Genomic DNA, 16504 nt, shown 5'->3' with positions numbered 1-16504 from the left:
AACATTAGTGATGATCATATATAGTGTTAATGATGACGATATTCTGACTGCATCTTACAAATGTTTTTGAACAGTTGGACGGAGAAAGGCCGGTCTAGGCCGCCACAACGCTTTTATAGGGATCCGACCTTAATTCTACAAATAGTGAAATTTTTATGGATATAAATTAAACCATAAATTTGATCAGGGGAAATGATTTTACGTACGAATAATGAGTGATCAAGGTAGGTTTGTAAATGAGAATATGCTTATAAATTTCCCATGATTTAATGATTTCCATCTTTCCCGGTAGGGAACAATACGTGCTAACATGTGGAACTTAATCATATCTGCAGTTACATTAATAAGTGTACGTAATAAACAATACAAAACATAAGTTTTTTTGTTTTGTTTTGCACACAAAAAAAAAGGAAAAGTTTTAATCAACATAATCACGAGAAATATAAATTTTGAAAAGAAAAGGATTCTCAGTGTGAATAAGTTTCTCACCTAATGCAGCACGAGTGTTGAAATAGCATGATGCAAATTGGGATTAGTTAATAGTTGATTAATCTGCAACCACTTTCGTCGTCAGAGCACAGAGGTACACATCAAAAATCTCCTTTTCTATTGCTTTTTCACACGAAATCCATATTAAAAAAGTTTTATCAAAAGTATTCGGTTTTGTTAAGTTTCTAAATATTGTCTTAAAAGAATAAAGTTAGAATTTAAACGGTGATTTGCGTTTGCCGTGGTTACAAGTTAGAACAATATCACTGCCGTCATAAATTTAAAGCGAGTGCTAGCAGAAGACATTCTTCTGGTATTTGAGAAGAAAGAGATTTTAAGTTTTGTTTTTTATTAAACTTCTTAAGTTCTTACAATGACAAAGGAAATGAATTTATACAATAAGTAAAACCCTAGCACACTAGAACAGGTGGCAAGATCAGGCTGTCTCTTCACGATCGAGGGCTGAAAATGGATTGTACAGCTTGAGCTGGTGCTGCTGCTTTTCTGTGCCAGAGTCTCCCGACATCTTTCCTTTTGCCTTAATACTCTGTACCGTACCTCCTCTGTTTTCCTTGTCTTCTTGCGAATTAGCCGTTGCAGGTTTCTGCATTTGAGTGTTGGGCTTGCAAGCCTTCTCAGAAACGTTGGGCCTGAAACTCGGTTGGCCCACATAATGTTTTCTCTCCTTTGTTGTTGTGTCGTTTTGAAGACCTTCTGATGGAGATAGAGGCGTTGCACTATTATCCCCTCTCAAACTTGGTGTTGGGGGAACATCTACACCAAGTTTGTATCTTAAATTGCAGAAGGCATTGTAAGGCAAAGATTTCGTGAATATGTCTGCCAGCTGTAGATAGCCCGGAATATACCGAACTAGTAAAGAGCCTAAAGCAACACGCTCTCTCACATAATGATAATCGATCTCAAAGTGTTTGGACCTCTTGTGAAATGCAGGATTTGCAGTCAAGTAGACAGAGGATAGATTGTCACAGTGCAACTCAGGAGTAATGGGAAGAGAGACGCCAAGTTCCCTCAATAGAGCACTGATCCAGGAGACCTCCGAAGCAGTTTCAGACAAGAAACGATATTCAGCTTCAGTGGAGCTTTTAGACACTGTTGGCTGTTTCTTAGAAGACCAAGAGATGATGTTTTGGCCGAGGAAAGTGCAGAAACCCCCTGTTGACCGACGAGTAACCGGACAACCAGCCTAATCACTGTCACTATAGGAGCTTAGTGTACAGTCAGTATCTTTGATGAAGGAAATCCCCATTGTAATAGTGCCTTTGAGATATCTTAAGATACGTTTGAGGTTGGTGAAGTCAGAAATCGAGGGAGCATGCATTTTCTGGCAAACATAATTGACTGCAAATTGTATATCAGGCCTTGTGAGCGTGAGATACTGGAGCTTGCCGGCCAAACTTCGGAAATACCGTGGGTCCGAGAAAGGCTGATCTTGATCATGGACTCTATTGAGTTGAAGGGGCAGAGGAGTTGGCATTGGTGAGCAATCAGCCATTGCTGCAGTGACCAAAAGATCTTCTGCATATTTCTCTTGTGATAGAAAAAGACCTTTGTCATGAAACTTAGCCTGTATGCCCAAAAAATAATGTAATTTCCCCATATCCTTCATACGAAACTGAGTGTTAAGAGCAATAAGGAGCCTTTCCATTGCCTCCGAACTGTTTCCTGTAATAGCCATATCATCAACATAAAGCAACAACATTATCACATCTTTGTTGTGAATGTAAACAAAAAGAGACGGATCCTTGATGCTGCAAACAAATCCAAACTCAAGAAGGAAGGTACTAAAGCGATCAAACCAGGCCCGAGGGGATTGCTTGAGCCCGTAGAGAGACTTGTGAAGTAAGCAGACATGATCAGGCTTTGTGGCATCAACAAATCCGGCAGGTTGACACATATAAACAGTCTCTGTCAAATCACCATGTAAAAACGCATTCTTGACATCCATTTGTTTCACTTCCCATTGCATAACTGTGGCCAAATGTAGTACAGTTCTCACTGTTGCGGTTCGGACAACAGGGCTGTATGTCTCGAGGTAATCTATGCCTTCTTGTTGGCCAAACCCCTGAGCTACAAGACGGGCTTTCAGTTTGTCTAATGAGCCGTCAGCGTTTAACTTCGTACGGAAGACCCATTTGCTTCCCAAAACATGCATATCTGGTGAATAAGGGACAAGAGACCATGTTTTTGTCTCATGACAGTTACCATATTCTTCTTGCATAGCTGCTGTCCACCCTGGATCCATGAGAGCTTCTTTGACTGTTTTTGGCTCGGGGTAAGTAACTTTATGGGCAAGGAGGACATACCGAGAGTTAGGCTTGCGGATCCCTGCTTTAAGGCGTGTTACCATAGAGTGGTCAGGCTGGTGTCGTGAGACAGAAGGTTGAGATGGAGGTATAGGTGCTGACTGTGATGGTGGAATGAGACTAGAATCCTCTTCAGAGGGTAATGAGACGCTGTCGCCTATAGGAATGGGATCAAAGCCCACCGTACGCCCAGTACATCCATTCCCCTCTGAAGATGATGGTCTCGGAACCTCTGCAGACACTGGTTGTTGTTGTTCTGTTGTAGGTGTAGACCTAGTAATGTGAGGTGGAGCAGAACGATGTAATGGGGGGAAATCAGCAGTGGAAAGGACTGGAGCAATAAGAACTGGTGTGGCAGAAGAATTTGCATTAGCTGGAGATGCAGAAGCATCAGAGTTACTCGTAGAGGGCACAAAGCTCTTTTGCCAAGCTGCAAGCGTTGCAGTGGAGGCTTGTGTTTGAAAAGACAAATATTTGTCTCCAAAAGGAAAGGAGGACTCATCAAATAGCACATGGCGACTAATGTATACTTTTCCTGTTGGAGGGTAAAAGCATCTATAGCCTTTATATCTATCATTGTACCCGAGAAATACACAGTGCAGAGATTTAGGATCAAACTTGTTGCTTTGATAGACACGAAGAGTTGGGAAGCAAGAGCAACCAAATGTTCGAAGAGCAGAATACTCTGGTGCTTTGCCATGAAGAATCTCATAAGGACTTCGTTTCTCTCCTAATGCAGAGGTGGGAAGGAGATTACTCAGAAAGTTGGCTGTAAAGAAGGCCTCTACCCAAAATTTTTGAGGGATTTTGCTCTGAAACATCATTGTAAGGCCAAGCTCGGTTAAGTGACGATGTTTTCTTTCAGCCAACCCATTTTGTTGGGGTGTATAGGGACATGAGATGTATTGTTGAATCCCTGAGTCCTGAAGGTGACTTAAAAACCGTTTACTGATAAACTCACCACCTCCATCACACTGAAATACACCAATCTTTGCAGAGAACTGATTCTCAACAAGCTTTTGAAAGGCAATGAAAGTAGAATAGAAATCCGATTTAACTTTCAAGGGATAGAACCAACAAAAGCGAGAGTAGGTGTCTATAAAGACTACATAGAAACGAAATCCTTGATTGGAAACAAAAGGAGCAGGACCCCAGAGATCACAGTGAATCCGCTCTAATACTCTAGATGCAACAAAGCTAGATGCAGTAAAAGGTAAATGACTACTCTTCCCAAGCCAACATGATTCACACATCTTCAAGGTACTCTTATTGATGCTGATGCGATTAAACTGATTAAGAAGTTGCAGAACTTGAGAATGAGGATGTCCGAGCCTCCTATGCCACACTTCATCACTTGTTGAGATTTGACGTGTAGAATAGTAGGCTGCAAACTTTGGATTATCGAGAAGGTAAAGCCCATTACGAGCTCGTCCTAGAGTCAGAAGCTGCTTTGTGGATTTGTCCTTAACACGCACACCATCAGAGTCAAATTCAAAAGAACAAGGATAATCCGCAGTAAGTTTTGAAACTGATAAAAGAGACTTAGCTATGGCAGGACAAACCAAGACATCTTTAAGAGGTAGAATACCTGAAGTGGAAGGGATTTCTGCAGAGCCGACATGAGTAATAGGCAGAAAATTCCCATCACCAACAAGAACATCATCGTTACCATGATAAGTTTGTGCTTGTTTCAGATTGTGGGGGCTATTTGTGACATGAGCAGTAGCACCAGTGTCAGGGTACCACTCCTGGCCGCTGTTGTCAGTGACATCGGTGATGCGTAAGGCAGCAAGAGCAGCATGAGCATTATCATCTTGATAACTATTGTCAAACCGGTGCCAACATCTCAAGGCTTGATGACCAACTTTACCACAGATCTGGCAGAAAGGACGTTCATTTGTGTCACCTCGAGTAGAAAACTGTTGCGGGAACCCTCTTCCCCTAGTAGAGAAGGATCCACGACCACGAGAGCCACCTGAACGACCACGGTTGTTGAACTGACCTCTTCCACGACCATAGAACTGACCAGACGAGGAACGTTCTGTATTGAAGGCCAAATGTGGTGAAACGTCAGAGGAGGTGTTGTAGCTGTTCAGACGATCTTCATATCCTGTCAGCTGAGGAATAATGTCTTCAAGAGTTGGGGGAGGATGTTTGTCGATGGAGCCCTCAATGACAGTCTTGATGGGTTCATAGTCTCTGCCTAATCCATGAAGAGCTGCAAATATCTTCATCTTGTCATGAACAGGGCTTCCAACAGCAGCAAGTTGGTCACATAGAGTTGTAACCTCACGAAGGAAGTCAGGCATAGACTTGTCTCCTTTAGACAAAGTTTGAAGACGTCGTTGGAGCTCGAAAAGACGAGAGCTTGACACTTTACTAAAGTGAGAAGCGAGAAACATCCAGATCTCGTGGGCTGATGTGAGAGAAATGACCCGACTCATCATGTCCTCAGAGAAAGATCCCAGCAACCAGGAGCGAACTACTTGGTCGATTTTACACCATTGAGAAAGAGCTGGATTTGGGATCTCCGAAGTGATGTTGTTGAGGCCGTTGAGAGTCGTCGTGGCTGCAGGTTTTGATGTTGAACCAGTGACAAAGCCAAGAAGACCTTGAGCACCGAGAAAAGACTCGAACTGTGACTTCCACAACACATAGTTTTTCTCAGTGAGAGTGACTGTAACACAGTTGGTGATACTAAGAGTAGGAATGGACACAAGCGCCAAGGATTCATTATCCGTGGCTCCTGATACCATGCTAGCAGAAGACATTCTTCTGGTATTTGAGAAGAAAGAGATTTTAAGTTTTGTTTTTCATTAAACTTCTTAAGTTCTTACAATGACAAAGGAAATGAATTTATACAATAAATAAAACCCTAGCACACTAGAACAGGTGGCAAGATCAGGCTGTCTCTTCACGATCGAGGGCTGAAAATGGATTGTACAGCTTGAGCTGGTGCTGCTGCTTTTCTGTGCCAGAGTCTCCCGACATCTTTCCTTTTGCCTTAATACTCTGTACCGTACCTCCTCTGTTTTCCTTGTCTTCTTGCGAATTAGCCGTTGCAGGTTTCTGCATTTGAGTGTTGGACTTGCAAGCCTTCTCAGAAACGTTGGGCCTGAAACTCGGTTGGCCCACATAATGTTTTCTCTCCTTTGTTGTTGTGTCGTTTTGAAGACCTTCTAATGGAGATGGAGGCGTTGCACTATTAGCGAGTACTAATACAACGTAACTATAGAAAAATAAAATAAATAAATACATGTTTTACCAAAATTTGCAACATGGTTGTTTTTAAATATATTAGAACAGTATTTGTATAACTGAACAACCCAATTTTCTTTTGACAAGTAACATTTCAATCATTCAATATGTTAGAACAAAAAAATAGTGACAAATAGCGTTGTTTTCTAATATTATTTCGTAGCAATTCTTACTTATTCAACTGTTTAGCATCGTTTAGTTTGTTTTATCATTTAAAATCCCCCTCAACTAAAACAATTTTGTAACATACTGTGCTATCCAAAAAGTAATTAAAACAAATTAGAAAATGTCCGTAAAATAGGAAAGTGCCAGCGAAGTAGGATGCACCGGAAGTTTGGAACTAGGACCCACGTTTGAAGATAATGGCGCCCACAATAGGTACGGCTCGAACGGCCACGTTTTGACAAAAGAGCTGCTTTAGCCCGCGTGTGGTCCGAATCCAGAAAGAGAGCACGAGACTCGTGTTTCGTCTCCTTAGTCTCTAACGCACGGACGCGCCGAACAAACCAAATCCTTTCATTGGACCTCTTTCTTTCTTTTATAGCAGCCGTTGGATCTCTTCCATAACCAATCCTCTTCACGTGTACGTCCGATCCATTATCCGGTTTAGATCTTATATGTGCTTCAGTGCTTGTTTGTACAAATGCATAAATTAACAAACATAACTCTATTTATATGTTAACCAAAATAAATAATTCTACTTATATGTTCGATTGTTCTTTTATGCTATTCTACATCATACGCAGGTGTAGTTTCTAACAGCTCTGGCATAAATATTTTATTTATTTTCTTTCTTTCTGGCATCAAAAACGTAGATATCTGTATGATACAGGATCTTCTAAACATTTTCTTATTCAAGTATTTTATTTAATGTGTCTTATCGTTAGTTGTCCCGAGATAAGTGTGTAATCTATACATGTATGTGCATGTTTGTCTATTAATTCTTCTGTATATGTTGTTGGCGAATGTTGTTTTGTTTTTAATTTGGTGTAAGATAGTATATCATTAATTTGTCCAAGATATCATATACTTGGATGATCAGTTTGGGATTTCAAGATATTGCTAGTTACATTTAATAGAAGCAAAACTAAAATGCGTAGACATAAGATATAGCCCTAAATTGTTTACTTCAAATGAGTTGGCTCTAGTATGCAAACAACAAAAGATTAAGAAGGAATTTAACAATATATATTAACAGCATAATTTTTATGCATTTGTGTGCAAAGATATTATTTAATAATATTCGTTTTGGGTTTCACAATTAAACCTTATGCTCATATAAAAGTTGGTCGGACACTATATATATACACACTATTTCAAAGGAAAAAAAAAAGAAGAAGAAGAAGTAAATGCAGTAAAATGGAGAAAATAGTCGTCAGGAAGTGCAACTGCCTCGTGCACCCGAGGGTCATGCCATTTCCATGTCCTTATATCATTACGTCCGATCATGTACAATCTTATCCTCCTATTTTCTTTGTTCTTATAAATAGTACATTCTTATCTTCATGTCGCTAATTCTTATCGTTCTAAGTCTTGTTAGTTATCATTATAAGTTTCGTTTAAATGTTTCATGAATTCTCATGAACAATTCACACACATATAGGGTATTCATATGTATACCACCAGATGTGATATTTGTCGTTCTTATTTTACACCTTATATTTTCTTTTGCATTATGTCATCCAATTAAATTGACTAATATGTATCTAAGATTCTCGTTGTTATAGATTAAAAAAAGGTTTTTGGTAGTGGGCCATGCAATTGTATTTTTCTGCGGAACTTTAGAGACTGCAAATGATAAGGTGGTTGAGCTTTTGTACATTACATGAGGACAAGTTTCTGAAATCATAAGATATCTATTTAATAATACAATATAAGCCACTTAGATTTAAGCGTACTACCTAAACACACATTGCCATATACTAATGACTACTACTTTTACTATAATTGACTATATATGTCGACAGAAAATACATTTCAATTGGAAATGTTGTATCGATGTATCACCTTCACATATAATATGCTCAAACACTTTGTATGTACATATTTCACCTTCATTCATATAATATCCTTTTACACTATGTGTACGCATTTAGCTGTATAATTGAAATTTGGTGCGTATATCTGATCAAAAGAAAGGAAAAAAAAATTCAATGATACTAACTAACGAAAAAAATCAATGATGCTAACAAAAAAAAAAGAAATGAAATGTCTTAAGACATTCCAACAGGAGGATTTGGTTAGTTGGAGGGGGTCCGTAGACTTGATTTAGATTCATAAATCTCATGTCTTTGGGAGACAGCCTTACACATCTCTTGCATCAACATAAATATAGTCTCATATGTATCTTAATTAATTCAACTATAGTTTATCTATTGATCTCTCATAAATTAAAGTCATCAACCAATTTCATTTGCCTTTATTAATTTAAATATATATATATGTATATATATATGTGTGTTTATAGGATCCTACATTTAGATACATATACAATCTGGAAATACGATAGAGTTGACAAAAACAAAACTAGAAGTATGAAATAAGAAAAACAATCTTAGCAACAAAAATAAAAATAACAGAAGACAAGAATAAAAATATAGTAGTTGTCACTAAAACTTGTGACTCTAAAAATAAGTGTCTTTTTCTTTATCATTTCCTTCTCTCTTCCCCTATATATATATAAACCTAAACATATTCCACTTACCATCAAAATTCACCAACTCTCTCTTCTTTATCACATAAAACCTAACTCTTTTCTACAAAACTATGGAAAATGAAGCTACTACTGTTCAGAAAAGAAGAAGCTTATCAACTATAGCGATGCACAAACAATCAAGAACACTAACCAAATCGAAGCCCAAGATCCGAATCATCCACATATACGCACCGGAGATCATTAAGACCGACGTCTCCAACTTCCGTGAAACCGTCCAAAAACTCACCGGAAAACCAGATCATCATGATCATCACGACCTCCCCCACCACCAAAAGGGTCTTAAAAGAAACCCTACGTCTAGAGGAAGTCATGATCATCATGATCATCATCATCAAGTCAATGACATGAGAAAGAGCCATGGAATCTGCATAAACTCAGAAGTTGAGTATCAAGAAGAAGAAGAGGAAGAAGAAGAGATGACATCGATGTCGTGGAACGGCAATGGCAAAGAGAGCTCCGGTGGGTTCTTGAACGGCTTAGGAGATTTCGACGGCCTCATTCATGAGCTAGGCGAATTTCCTTATTTGCCCTTGACTATTGATCCTTCCGTTGCTTTTTCTTCTCCGCACTTACATGGCGGAGTTTACGCAGAATCTCACCAATTCGCCTAATTTTTCCGAAACGGATGCATTTTTTTTTATGCTACTCTTTAAAAATAGGTTAAGTTTAAATAAATTTTCATATCTTCTTTAATATACGAGAGGCTAGTTTTTTTTTTTTTTTTTTTACCATTAAAAGGTTTGACTTTTGGATAATTTTGTGGATCGTGGGTTTAGGATTATTTAGGAGTTTTTTTTTTCTTAATTAATAATGTCTTTCTCTGATTTTTCTCGTCTTTGATATATTTTAATCTATAAATAGATTTCAAATTCCCATTCGCTATTGCATGTTTTAAGTCATAATAAAAATATCTGAAAATTTCTAAAAGCATCACTAGAATGATAAATTGATATCAGAATTTTCCAAGCTTTGTAGTAAGAAATCCTTCTCTCTATAAGAATTAACATTTTTTAACAAAATATCATTATACTTGCTTGCTCGGATATGAAGTATGAACTTATTAATGAACTTATATTAGACAAGTTGAATGCACGTTTGAAATTTCAAGACTAGATATTTCTTGTCACTTCCGAATTGTTTTCGTCGCTTATCCAAATGGACTGAGAAATAGACGTATTGATTGATTGATTGATTGATACTTCACATAAGATAAGTACAAATGGGGCCATATTCAATTCAAAATAAACAAATACAATATATTAAAAATACAAATACGAGCAGACAAGTAACCACAATCACAGACGTGTATACATTACATGTGTTTCATGGTGGTAATTCTGATGATGATGATGCATTGATGATGATGGAACCACACATCACATATTAGATCAAGTAGAAGTTATAAAGCAACTAAGAAAATATCAGTATAAGCCTTCTCTCACAGAGAGAGAGAGTTAACAAAGATGATTAATCAAAACAGAGAATCTCCAAGTACTTCGATAACTTTGGGAATATTGAAGAAAGAAAGACAAAAGAAGAAGAGGTTTTAATTAAGCTTGAAGTTATTCACTTTGAACATTTACAGACACAACTTGGTGGTTGGTTCTTGTAATAATTAATGCAGAACGAACATAGGAACAGTGGCTAGTAATATCTAACTATCGTATTCAATAGTTTCTACAACGTTCGATGACGGTGTTTCCAACCTCGTTAGAACTTCAGGAGTGCCTGAAGTATCTCTTACTATCTGCGAAAGAAACAAAAAGCAGATAGAACTCGGTCAGTGTAACGAATTAGCCAGTTTTTAACCAGTCTTAACAAAGATCTCGCTTCCACAAACTCATAAAAGCAAAATATTCAAAAAACTCACCAGAATCTCCTCGTCTAGATAAGATATCATGAAGAATCTTTCAAAGGATCCACCTGAAGCATATAAAACTAGTTGGTTCGGTGCAGATATGAGGCGAGAATGGTTATGGACATATAATGAACAAAATAGCTTACTCAGGGGAATTCTTAGACCATTGGCTAAAGTATCCTTGACAAGAGCAGGAAGCTGCTGCAACGTCGTGGTGGCTTGACCCAATGCGCCTTTAAGCTGTTCAGGAACAGCTTCTTCAATGACTGTAGGGGATTCGAGCATACCTTCTATATATTCTTCTTTCAGTCTCAGAGGTCCTTCAATAGTCAATTTCGATGACAAAATGATTTTGCTTTCTATCTGCAATTTTTTTTTTTTTAGTCATTGTGAATAACCACTTGTGTAATTTACAAAAACAAGCTTTGAAAAGTATTCACAGTATGTTACCGAGTTCAGCAATTTGATATTTGCAGTCGCCTTTGCCTTAGCATCCTTAATCAGTATCTCCATTCTTGATAGATTCGCCAACGTTGAAGGAAACCTCCTGCAACAACACACATAGACACAGCAAAACATTTCATAACAAAAAGTTTGAATAAAAATGGTGACCTTTTTAAGATGAGAAAATGTAAAGTACTGACTCGAAAAGAACCCGAGCAGCGAGTAAACCAGGGCTTCCAGAACCAAACCACTCGAAACTCCATCTGCCTTCGAAACAAGGAGACCTGAAAAGCTATAGGAAACCAGTTAAAAAAGACAACTTTCCTAAAGCCCCGAAGCAAAATCATAACCAAAAAAGTTATAAAAGAAACGCCTACGTAGTTGGTCTGGGAGACGGGTTAAGCCGCTCTAGACTCGTTATCCTCTCATTCACATCGATCCTTTGCATATTGGTTGTTTTCCCTGTAACTAAAGCCTCAAAGCCTCCAGCATCCTTCAACTGTATATACATGGTTTCATGGTAAATTCGGATTTCTGAGCTAAAAATTGATGCATCTAATTTCTCAATCTGACAAACTAGAGTGAACTTCAATCTGGAAAAATGTGTAGTGTAACAATGGATGTGAACTTTTTTTTTTTTTTGGTTATCTCCAATCTATTGATTACATCTACTCCTAATAGTAAAAGAGACCCAATTTTAAAATCAGATGAAAAATTGAAGATCTGCAGTTCATTTCACATCAAAGAAGTAAATGCAAGTTAAGAAAAAAAAATGGGAAGAGTGTGAGAATTTTTACGGCGAGAAGCAGCGATTCCTTAGCAGAAAGGCGCTCCATTTCTCTGGCGTAAACTGAAGCAGAGCCCTGAACTGCTTCCTGCACCATTGCTCTCAAAACCCTTCTCCGGCACGAATTCCTCCAACCTTTCACCATCGGAACAACGACAGAAACCTTCGACGGTGGCACTGAACTTGAAAAGCTCAATCGAACAGCAGACGACCCAGAAATCGAACCATGTATCAACGCCATCGAAGAAGAAGAAGAAGGCGAAAGAGACATAAGACCAAAACAAAAAAACGAAGGATTGGGAATTCTTGCAGTGAATTCAACCTCAGCAATTGAGTAGGTAGGAGATTCTCTCTTGTACTGTTTCCTTCCTCCCAAAAAAAGTTTTTTTTTTAATATTAAAAAAGCCTTATTTGCTGGTATAACCGGTCGGTTTCCGGTTAAATAAACCCTTTTACTCCCGAGTCTCGACGATGAAGGAAGAAGACACTCAATAAGTGCGAAAGTTGAAAACTTTGTTTCTCAATCCCTGGCTCATTTCTGATTTTTTCCCGCCATGGAATCCATGGAAATCGACTCCGATAAGGTTCAGCAACGGAAGCAATCGAATTACAGTTACCTGGTTCGAAAACCCATTTCTTTCTCTCCTGTTTCTGCATCGAGCGAAAGACGCTCGAAGCCTTGTGTAGTTCGGCTCTTTCTACTTTTTGTGTGCGGTCTAGGGTTTATAGTTTTGATTCTGAGTTTATTTTTCAATTGGAGCAGGATGAGAGATTCGAGATACAAAAGGAGATGTACAGAGGGCAGCAATACAGTCAGATTTACTTTGCTCGTCTTCATCTCATGAGAACTCTCCTCTACTCCTTTGCTCCTACCTGGAAACCCCATTTGCCTGGTGAGAGTTTTGTTTAAATTCAAAAAGTATAGAAATTTCCAAGGCTTTACTTGTAGTGTGGTGTTGAGTTAGCAAAATTTGGTGAAATCAGTAAACTTTTGAGAAATATTGGTAGTATTCGTTTCTGGGTAGTTAAGATGTTTGAATTACAGATCTGAGTTTTAAAATTTAAAGGCATTCTTTGTTTGCAGTATGTAAGGTTTTGGGACTTGAAGAAGGAAAAGAATGCATCATTGTAGGAACCTTGTTCAAACACATGAAGCTTAAACCCTGCGTTCTCGATGAATACTCTAAAGAGGTTGGTTAGTTTACAGCCTCTACTATTTTTTTTTCCCGCTATGTCTAGATTGAATTGAGCACTCAAGTTGCTGAGTATGTTAAATACAATGCAGAGGTCAGTTACTCCGCTTGTTAAACCTCATAACTTTATGCATCCTGATGATAATCTGATCCTAGAAGACGAGAGTGGGAGGGTTAAGCTTGGCGGCTCTGCACTTTCACCCGCGATATATGTGACAGGTATGCTCATGGATTGTGTGACTGTTCTTTGATGTAATCATTTTTGTGTGTTGTTAAAATGTGGCATATGTTTGAGGTGCGGATTTTTTTAGCAAGCCTAATGTCTCTTAAAAGATGGATTCTTTGTGGAAATGTATGTTGATGCATTAGAGAATTGTAGGTGTTGTTGTTGCATTGCATGGGAAGGAAACTAGTGCTGGTGAATTCTTTGTTGAAGATGTACTAGAAGCTGGTTTACCACCTCAGATAGAGCGACCTTTGGATCTGCGTAAGTCTGGCTATTCTCTCTTCCTCTGCTAATCTCATGGTCCATCATATCTATAAGAAGTCTCTCATTAATTCATCTGTATTCTTCTGCAGAGGAAGATAAATACGTTTTATTATTGTCGGGCCTGTGCATTGGTAGCACTTCATCTAATCCTCTGCAATTTCAGCTTCTTGTTGACCATATAACTGGGCATCTCGGAGATGATGAGGTTAATTTTTTTTGAACTTTCAGGTTCTGTCATATTTTTCTTCCTTGAGTTTCTAATGTATAATTGTATTGGTCTGAACAGGAAATAGGCCTTGCATCCCAGATAGTTCATGTGGTAATTGCTGGAAACTCTGTTGAATTTCCCCGTAAACTCTTTACCGGACAGGTACTCATAACTTTTCCTGCTGATTTCTCAGATACAGCTTTAGTTATCTGTTATGATCTTTATTGGTTGGTTTCTGCAGAACTTGGCCTCGAAAGATCAATCAACACTGTATGAGCCCATCAAAGAGCTTGATATCATGCTAAACCAGGTCAGTCAACCAGAGCCACCTGTGTCTTATCGAATCTATTGAGATGAAAATTCAAATTCTTGTTGTGTTTTTGGACTGCTTTTAGATAGCTGCAGGAGTTTCAGTAGATATCATGCCAGGCCTGAATGATCCAGCTAACTTTGCATTGCCTCAGCAGGTTCGCAAATACATAACGAACACTCAAAAACCGAAATGTGTATTGACAAATCTGATCCATAGGCCGTTTTCTTTTGCTCAGCCTCTGAACAGATGCCTTTTCCCTGGATCAGCACCTTATAACACCTTCAGATCATGTACAAACCCTCACTCCTTTGATGTCGATAATATCAGGTATGGTTTCTGGACATGAAGGGCCCACAATCTCTTAACTGCAGTTCCTTGGTTATACATTTATCTGAGCTAAAACCCTTTGGAATTTGACAATTTTCAGATTTCTTGGAACTTCTGGTCAGAATATCGATGACCTTGAAAAGTACTCAGAGGCTGAAAGCAAGCTTGATTTTGTCGAAAGAACACTGAGGTGGAGACATCTTGCTCCCACTGCACCTAATACACTCGGTAAGAATTCACTACTTTTTTCGAACTAAGCCCCCAAGAGAAAGAAAAAGAACAAAAGTTCCTTTTTTTGGAGTTCATTGATTTGTTTCACTGCTGTACAGGTTGTTATCCATTCACCGACAGAGACCCTTTCCTGATTGAAACCTGCCCTCATGTCTACTTCGTTGGGAATCAAGATAAATATGACAACCGTTTGTTAAAAGGTACAACTTTGTTACTATATAAGAAGAGAATAGTTTCTTTTTCGTCAAACAATGCTTTTAACTATGTTGGGTAATATTAATGTTGCAGGATCGGAAGGTCAGCTGGTCCGGTTGATATGCATTCCTAAATTCTGTGAGACCGGTATTGCTGTTGCGGTGAGTTGAAATTTTGAGCAGAGATCGTCCTCGTATAAATTGCAGAAAGCTAAAATCTGAAAATTATCGTGTTGTTTTTCAGGTGAACCTAAGGAATCTGGAATGTCATACCATTAGCTTTAGCACTCAAATAAGCTAATCATAACATTGAGTTGCTACTATGTGGTAATCTTAATTTCCAAGTTCTAACCAAGTGTAATTTCTTGAGAAATAGCTTATCATCATATCTATGGTTGTATTGGTCAATGTCTCATTCGGATATTTTGTCGACGTTGTGGTAAATCTAGATTTGTACTGAACGAAAGAAATTGGCTTTTTGTTTTTTACTTTTAATAATAAGAATATGGACGTGAGTTTTTTACTTTTTGTTTTTTACAGAAAAGACCGACCAGATGTTGTCGTCGTCATTGGTCTGAAGAACGAGAAAGGCTGCAACAAAATAATCTTAAAAAGAAAAAAGATAAAAATAGTACACAGAATTTCATGCAAATGTCTCACTCTCTTTCTCTTTCATTCTTTATTCTCAACGGCTATATCCACACTTATTACAAAAGCTCAATAATATAAGGAAACGCATTATCTGTTATCTCCAATAATATATTCCCTAACGGTCTATTTTCCCGCATTTCTTCAACCTTTTCCCTTATAAACCACAGTTTAGCTTCTTCTTCTTCTTCTTCTCTTTAATTCTCTCCTTCTCTCTCTATCTCTATTTCTCTCTCTCTCTCGATGGATCTTGTTGTTTTCACAGAAGCTAATTCGGCCCAAATCCAGCACGTGAACCGGAAATCCTCCGACGAGTTGCTCCAGAAGTTCGCAGATCCTGACGTCGACGACGAGTCAAAGTCAACGAAGCGCCGGAAGAAATCAGCTAAGTTGAATTCTCGAGAGAGCGGCGGCGTTGACATCGAAAACAACACTATTGGGTTTGTGGAGAGGAAACGGCTCTTGCTTGCTCCGGCGAGTAAACGGCGATCTCTGTTTCTCCGGCAGATTGCTTCTGGAAAATCACATCTCAAGAACAAGTCTCTCGTCAGAACTATTGGCAAGGTACTATCAAATCTACATAAAGCTCCAATCTTTGTTTTCTTTATTTTTTTGTTGGTTGGTTCTTTGAAAATTAACCAATTTTATTCTATACTCTGCTCATTTGCTCAGACATGGCGTAAAACAATGGAAGGAGCTTCGAGAGTTTTCATCGAGAGGCATTATTATAACAGACACAGACGTCTCATCAACGACGTCGTTTAAACTTCTGCAACTTTGTTTTTCTTAAAACGAGAATCTCCAACGTCTTAACTCGCAATTTTACATTCGTTACAATTTAGTATTTAATTTTTCTTTATCTTCTTTAATTAACTCTTATAGTCAAATCACTTTCATGGTAATACTCTGTGTTTTCATTTTGCGAAGATTCCATCCAAAATTTTAAGTTTTATGGTTGTATATTATATTGACAGACACAAAATGCAATTGTTGCAATAAGATTAATGTATAAAACGTGGGTAAA

The 16504-nt window shown here is 38.2% G+C and overlaps 4 protein-coding genes across 6 annotated transcripts; 3 read left to right on the top strand and 1 right to left on the bottom strand.

The window, feature by feature from the left end:
- Positions 1-8632: 8632 nt before the first annotated feature.
- Positions 8633-9495, top strand: LOC18027773 (VQ motif-containing protein 17). The gene has a single exon (XM_006411415.2). It carries the CDS (start codon positions 8838-8840, stop codon positions 9396-9398), a length of 561 nt encoding a protein of 186 aa, XP_006411478.1. The 5' UTR covers positions 8633-8837; the 3' UTR covers positions 9399-9495.
- An 819-nt stretch (positions 9496-10314) lies between these two features.
- LOC18027772 (probable plastid-lipid-associated protein 13, chloroplastic) lies at positions 10315-12240 on the bottom strand. Its single transcript, XM_006411414.2, has 7 exons — positions 11887-12240; positions 11467-11588; positions 11290-11373; positions 11096-11192; positions 10792-11008; positions 10658-10710; positions 10315-10534 (listed from the first exon to the last, which is right to left on the bottom strand). The coding sequence occupies exons 1-7, from the start codon at positions 12145-12147 to the stop codon at positions 10442-10444; spliced, it is 927 nt and encodes a 308-aa protein (XP_006411477.1). The 5' UTR covers positions 12148-12240; the 3' UTR covers positions 10315-10441.
- A 119-nt stretch (positions 12241-12359) lies between these two features.
- On the top strand, positions 12360-15486 carry LOC18027771 (DNA polymerase delta small subunit). Of its 3 annotated transcripts, none has more exons than XM_024147981.1 (14): positions 12360-12496; positions 12640-12769; positions 12961-13067; positions 13162-13288; positions 13449-13556; positions 13649-13764; positions 13846-13929; positions 14009-14077; positions 14235-14407; positions 14508-14635; positions 14737-14838; positions 14927-14994; positions 15077-15159; positions 15373-15486. In XM_024147981.1, exons 1-13 carry the CDS (start codon positions 12431-12433, stop codon positions 15131-15133), a joined length of 1335 nt encoding a protein of 444 aa, XP_024003749.1. In that variant the 5' UTR covers positions 12360-12430; the 3' UTR covers positions 15134-15159; positions 15373-15486. The 3 variants fall into 3 exon arrangements, with proteins under 3 accessions (XP_024003749.1, XP_006411476.1, XP_024003748.1); XM_006411413.2 differs by lacking the exon at positions 15373-15486 and adding an exon at positions 14163-14234 and having other exon boundaries at positions 14316-14407; positions 15077-15355; XM_024147980.1 differs by lacking the exon at positions 15373-15486 and having other exon boundaries at positions 15077-15355.
- Positions 15487-15628: 142 nt separating this feature from the next.
- LOC18027770 lies at positions 15629-16410 on the top strand. The gene is made up of 2 exons (XM_006411412.2): positions 15629-16044; positions 16153-16410. The coding sequence occupies exons 1-2, from the start codon at positions 15724-15726 to the stop codon at positions 16243-16245; spliced, it is 414 nt and encodes a 137-aa protein (XP_006411475.1). The 5' UTR covers positions 15629-15723; the 3' UTR covers positions 16246-16410.
- Positions 16411-16504: the final 94 nt, after the last annotated feature.

This window comes from Eutrema salsugineum, unplaced genomic scaffold (assembly GCF_000478725.1).
Source record: "Eutrema salsugineum unplaced genomic scaffold, Eutsalg1_0 scaffold_10, whole genome shotgun sequence".
In the NCBI taxonomy this organism is placed as follows: domain Eukaryota; kingdom Viridiplantae; phylum Streptophyta; class Magnoliopsida; order Brassicales; family Brassicaceae; genus Eutrema; species Eutrema salsugineum.
This window is presented reverse-complemented; position numbering and strand designations above follow the sequence as displayed.

Excerpts from the sequence above, each read along its gene's own strand:
- LOC18027773 (XM_006411415.2), top strand. The coding sequence starts at position 8,838 with ATGGAAAATGAAGCTACTACTGTTCAGAAAAGAAGAAGCTTATCAACT.
- LOC18027772 (XM_006411414.2), bottom strand. The coding sequence starts at position 12,147 with ATGTCTCTTTCGCCTTCTTCTTCTTCTTCGATGGCGTTGATACATGGT. Across the intron at positions 11,374-11,466 it reads CCGTCTCCCAGACCAACTAC|GTCTCCTTGTTTCGAAGGCA; the intron begins GTAGGCGTTTCT and ends ATAGCTTTTCAG. Across the intron at positions 10,535-10,657 it reads ATCTAGACGAGGAGATTCTG|ATAGTAAGAGATACTTCAGG; the intron begins GTGAGTTTTTTG and ends TTTCTTTCGCAG.
- LOC18027771 (XM_024147981.1), top strand. The coding sequence starts at position 12,431 with ATGGAATCCATGGAAATCGACTCCGATAAGGTTCAGCAACGGAAGCAA. Across the intron at positions 14,078-14,234 it reads TTGATATCATGCTAAACCAG|GTTCGCAAATACATAACGAA; the intron begins GTCAGTCAACCA and ends TTGCCTCAGCAG. Across the intron at positions 14,839-14,926 it reads TGACAACCGTTTGTTAAAAG|GATCGGAAGGTCAGCTGGTC; the intron begins GTACAACTTTGT and ends TTAATGTTGCAG.
- LOC18027770 (XM_006411412.2), top strand. The coding sequence starts at position 15,724 with ATGGATCTTGTTGTTTTCACAGAAGCTAATTCGGCCCAAATCCAGCAC. Across the intron at positions 16,045-16,152 it reads TCGTCAGAACTATTGGCAAG|ACATGGCGTAAAACAATGGA; the intron begins GTACTATCAAAT and ends TCATTTGCTCAG.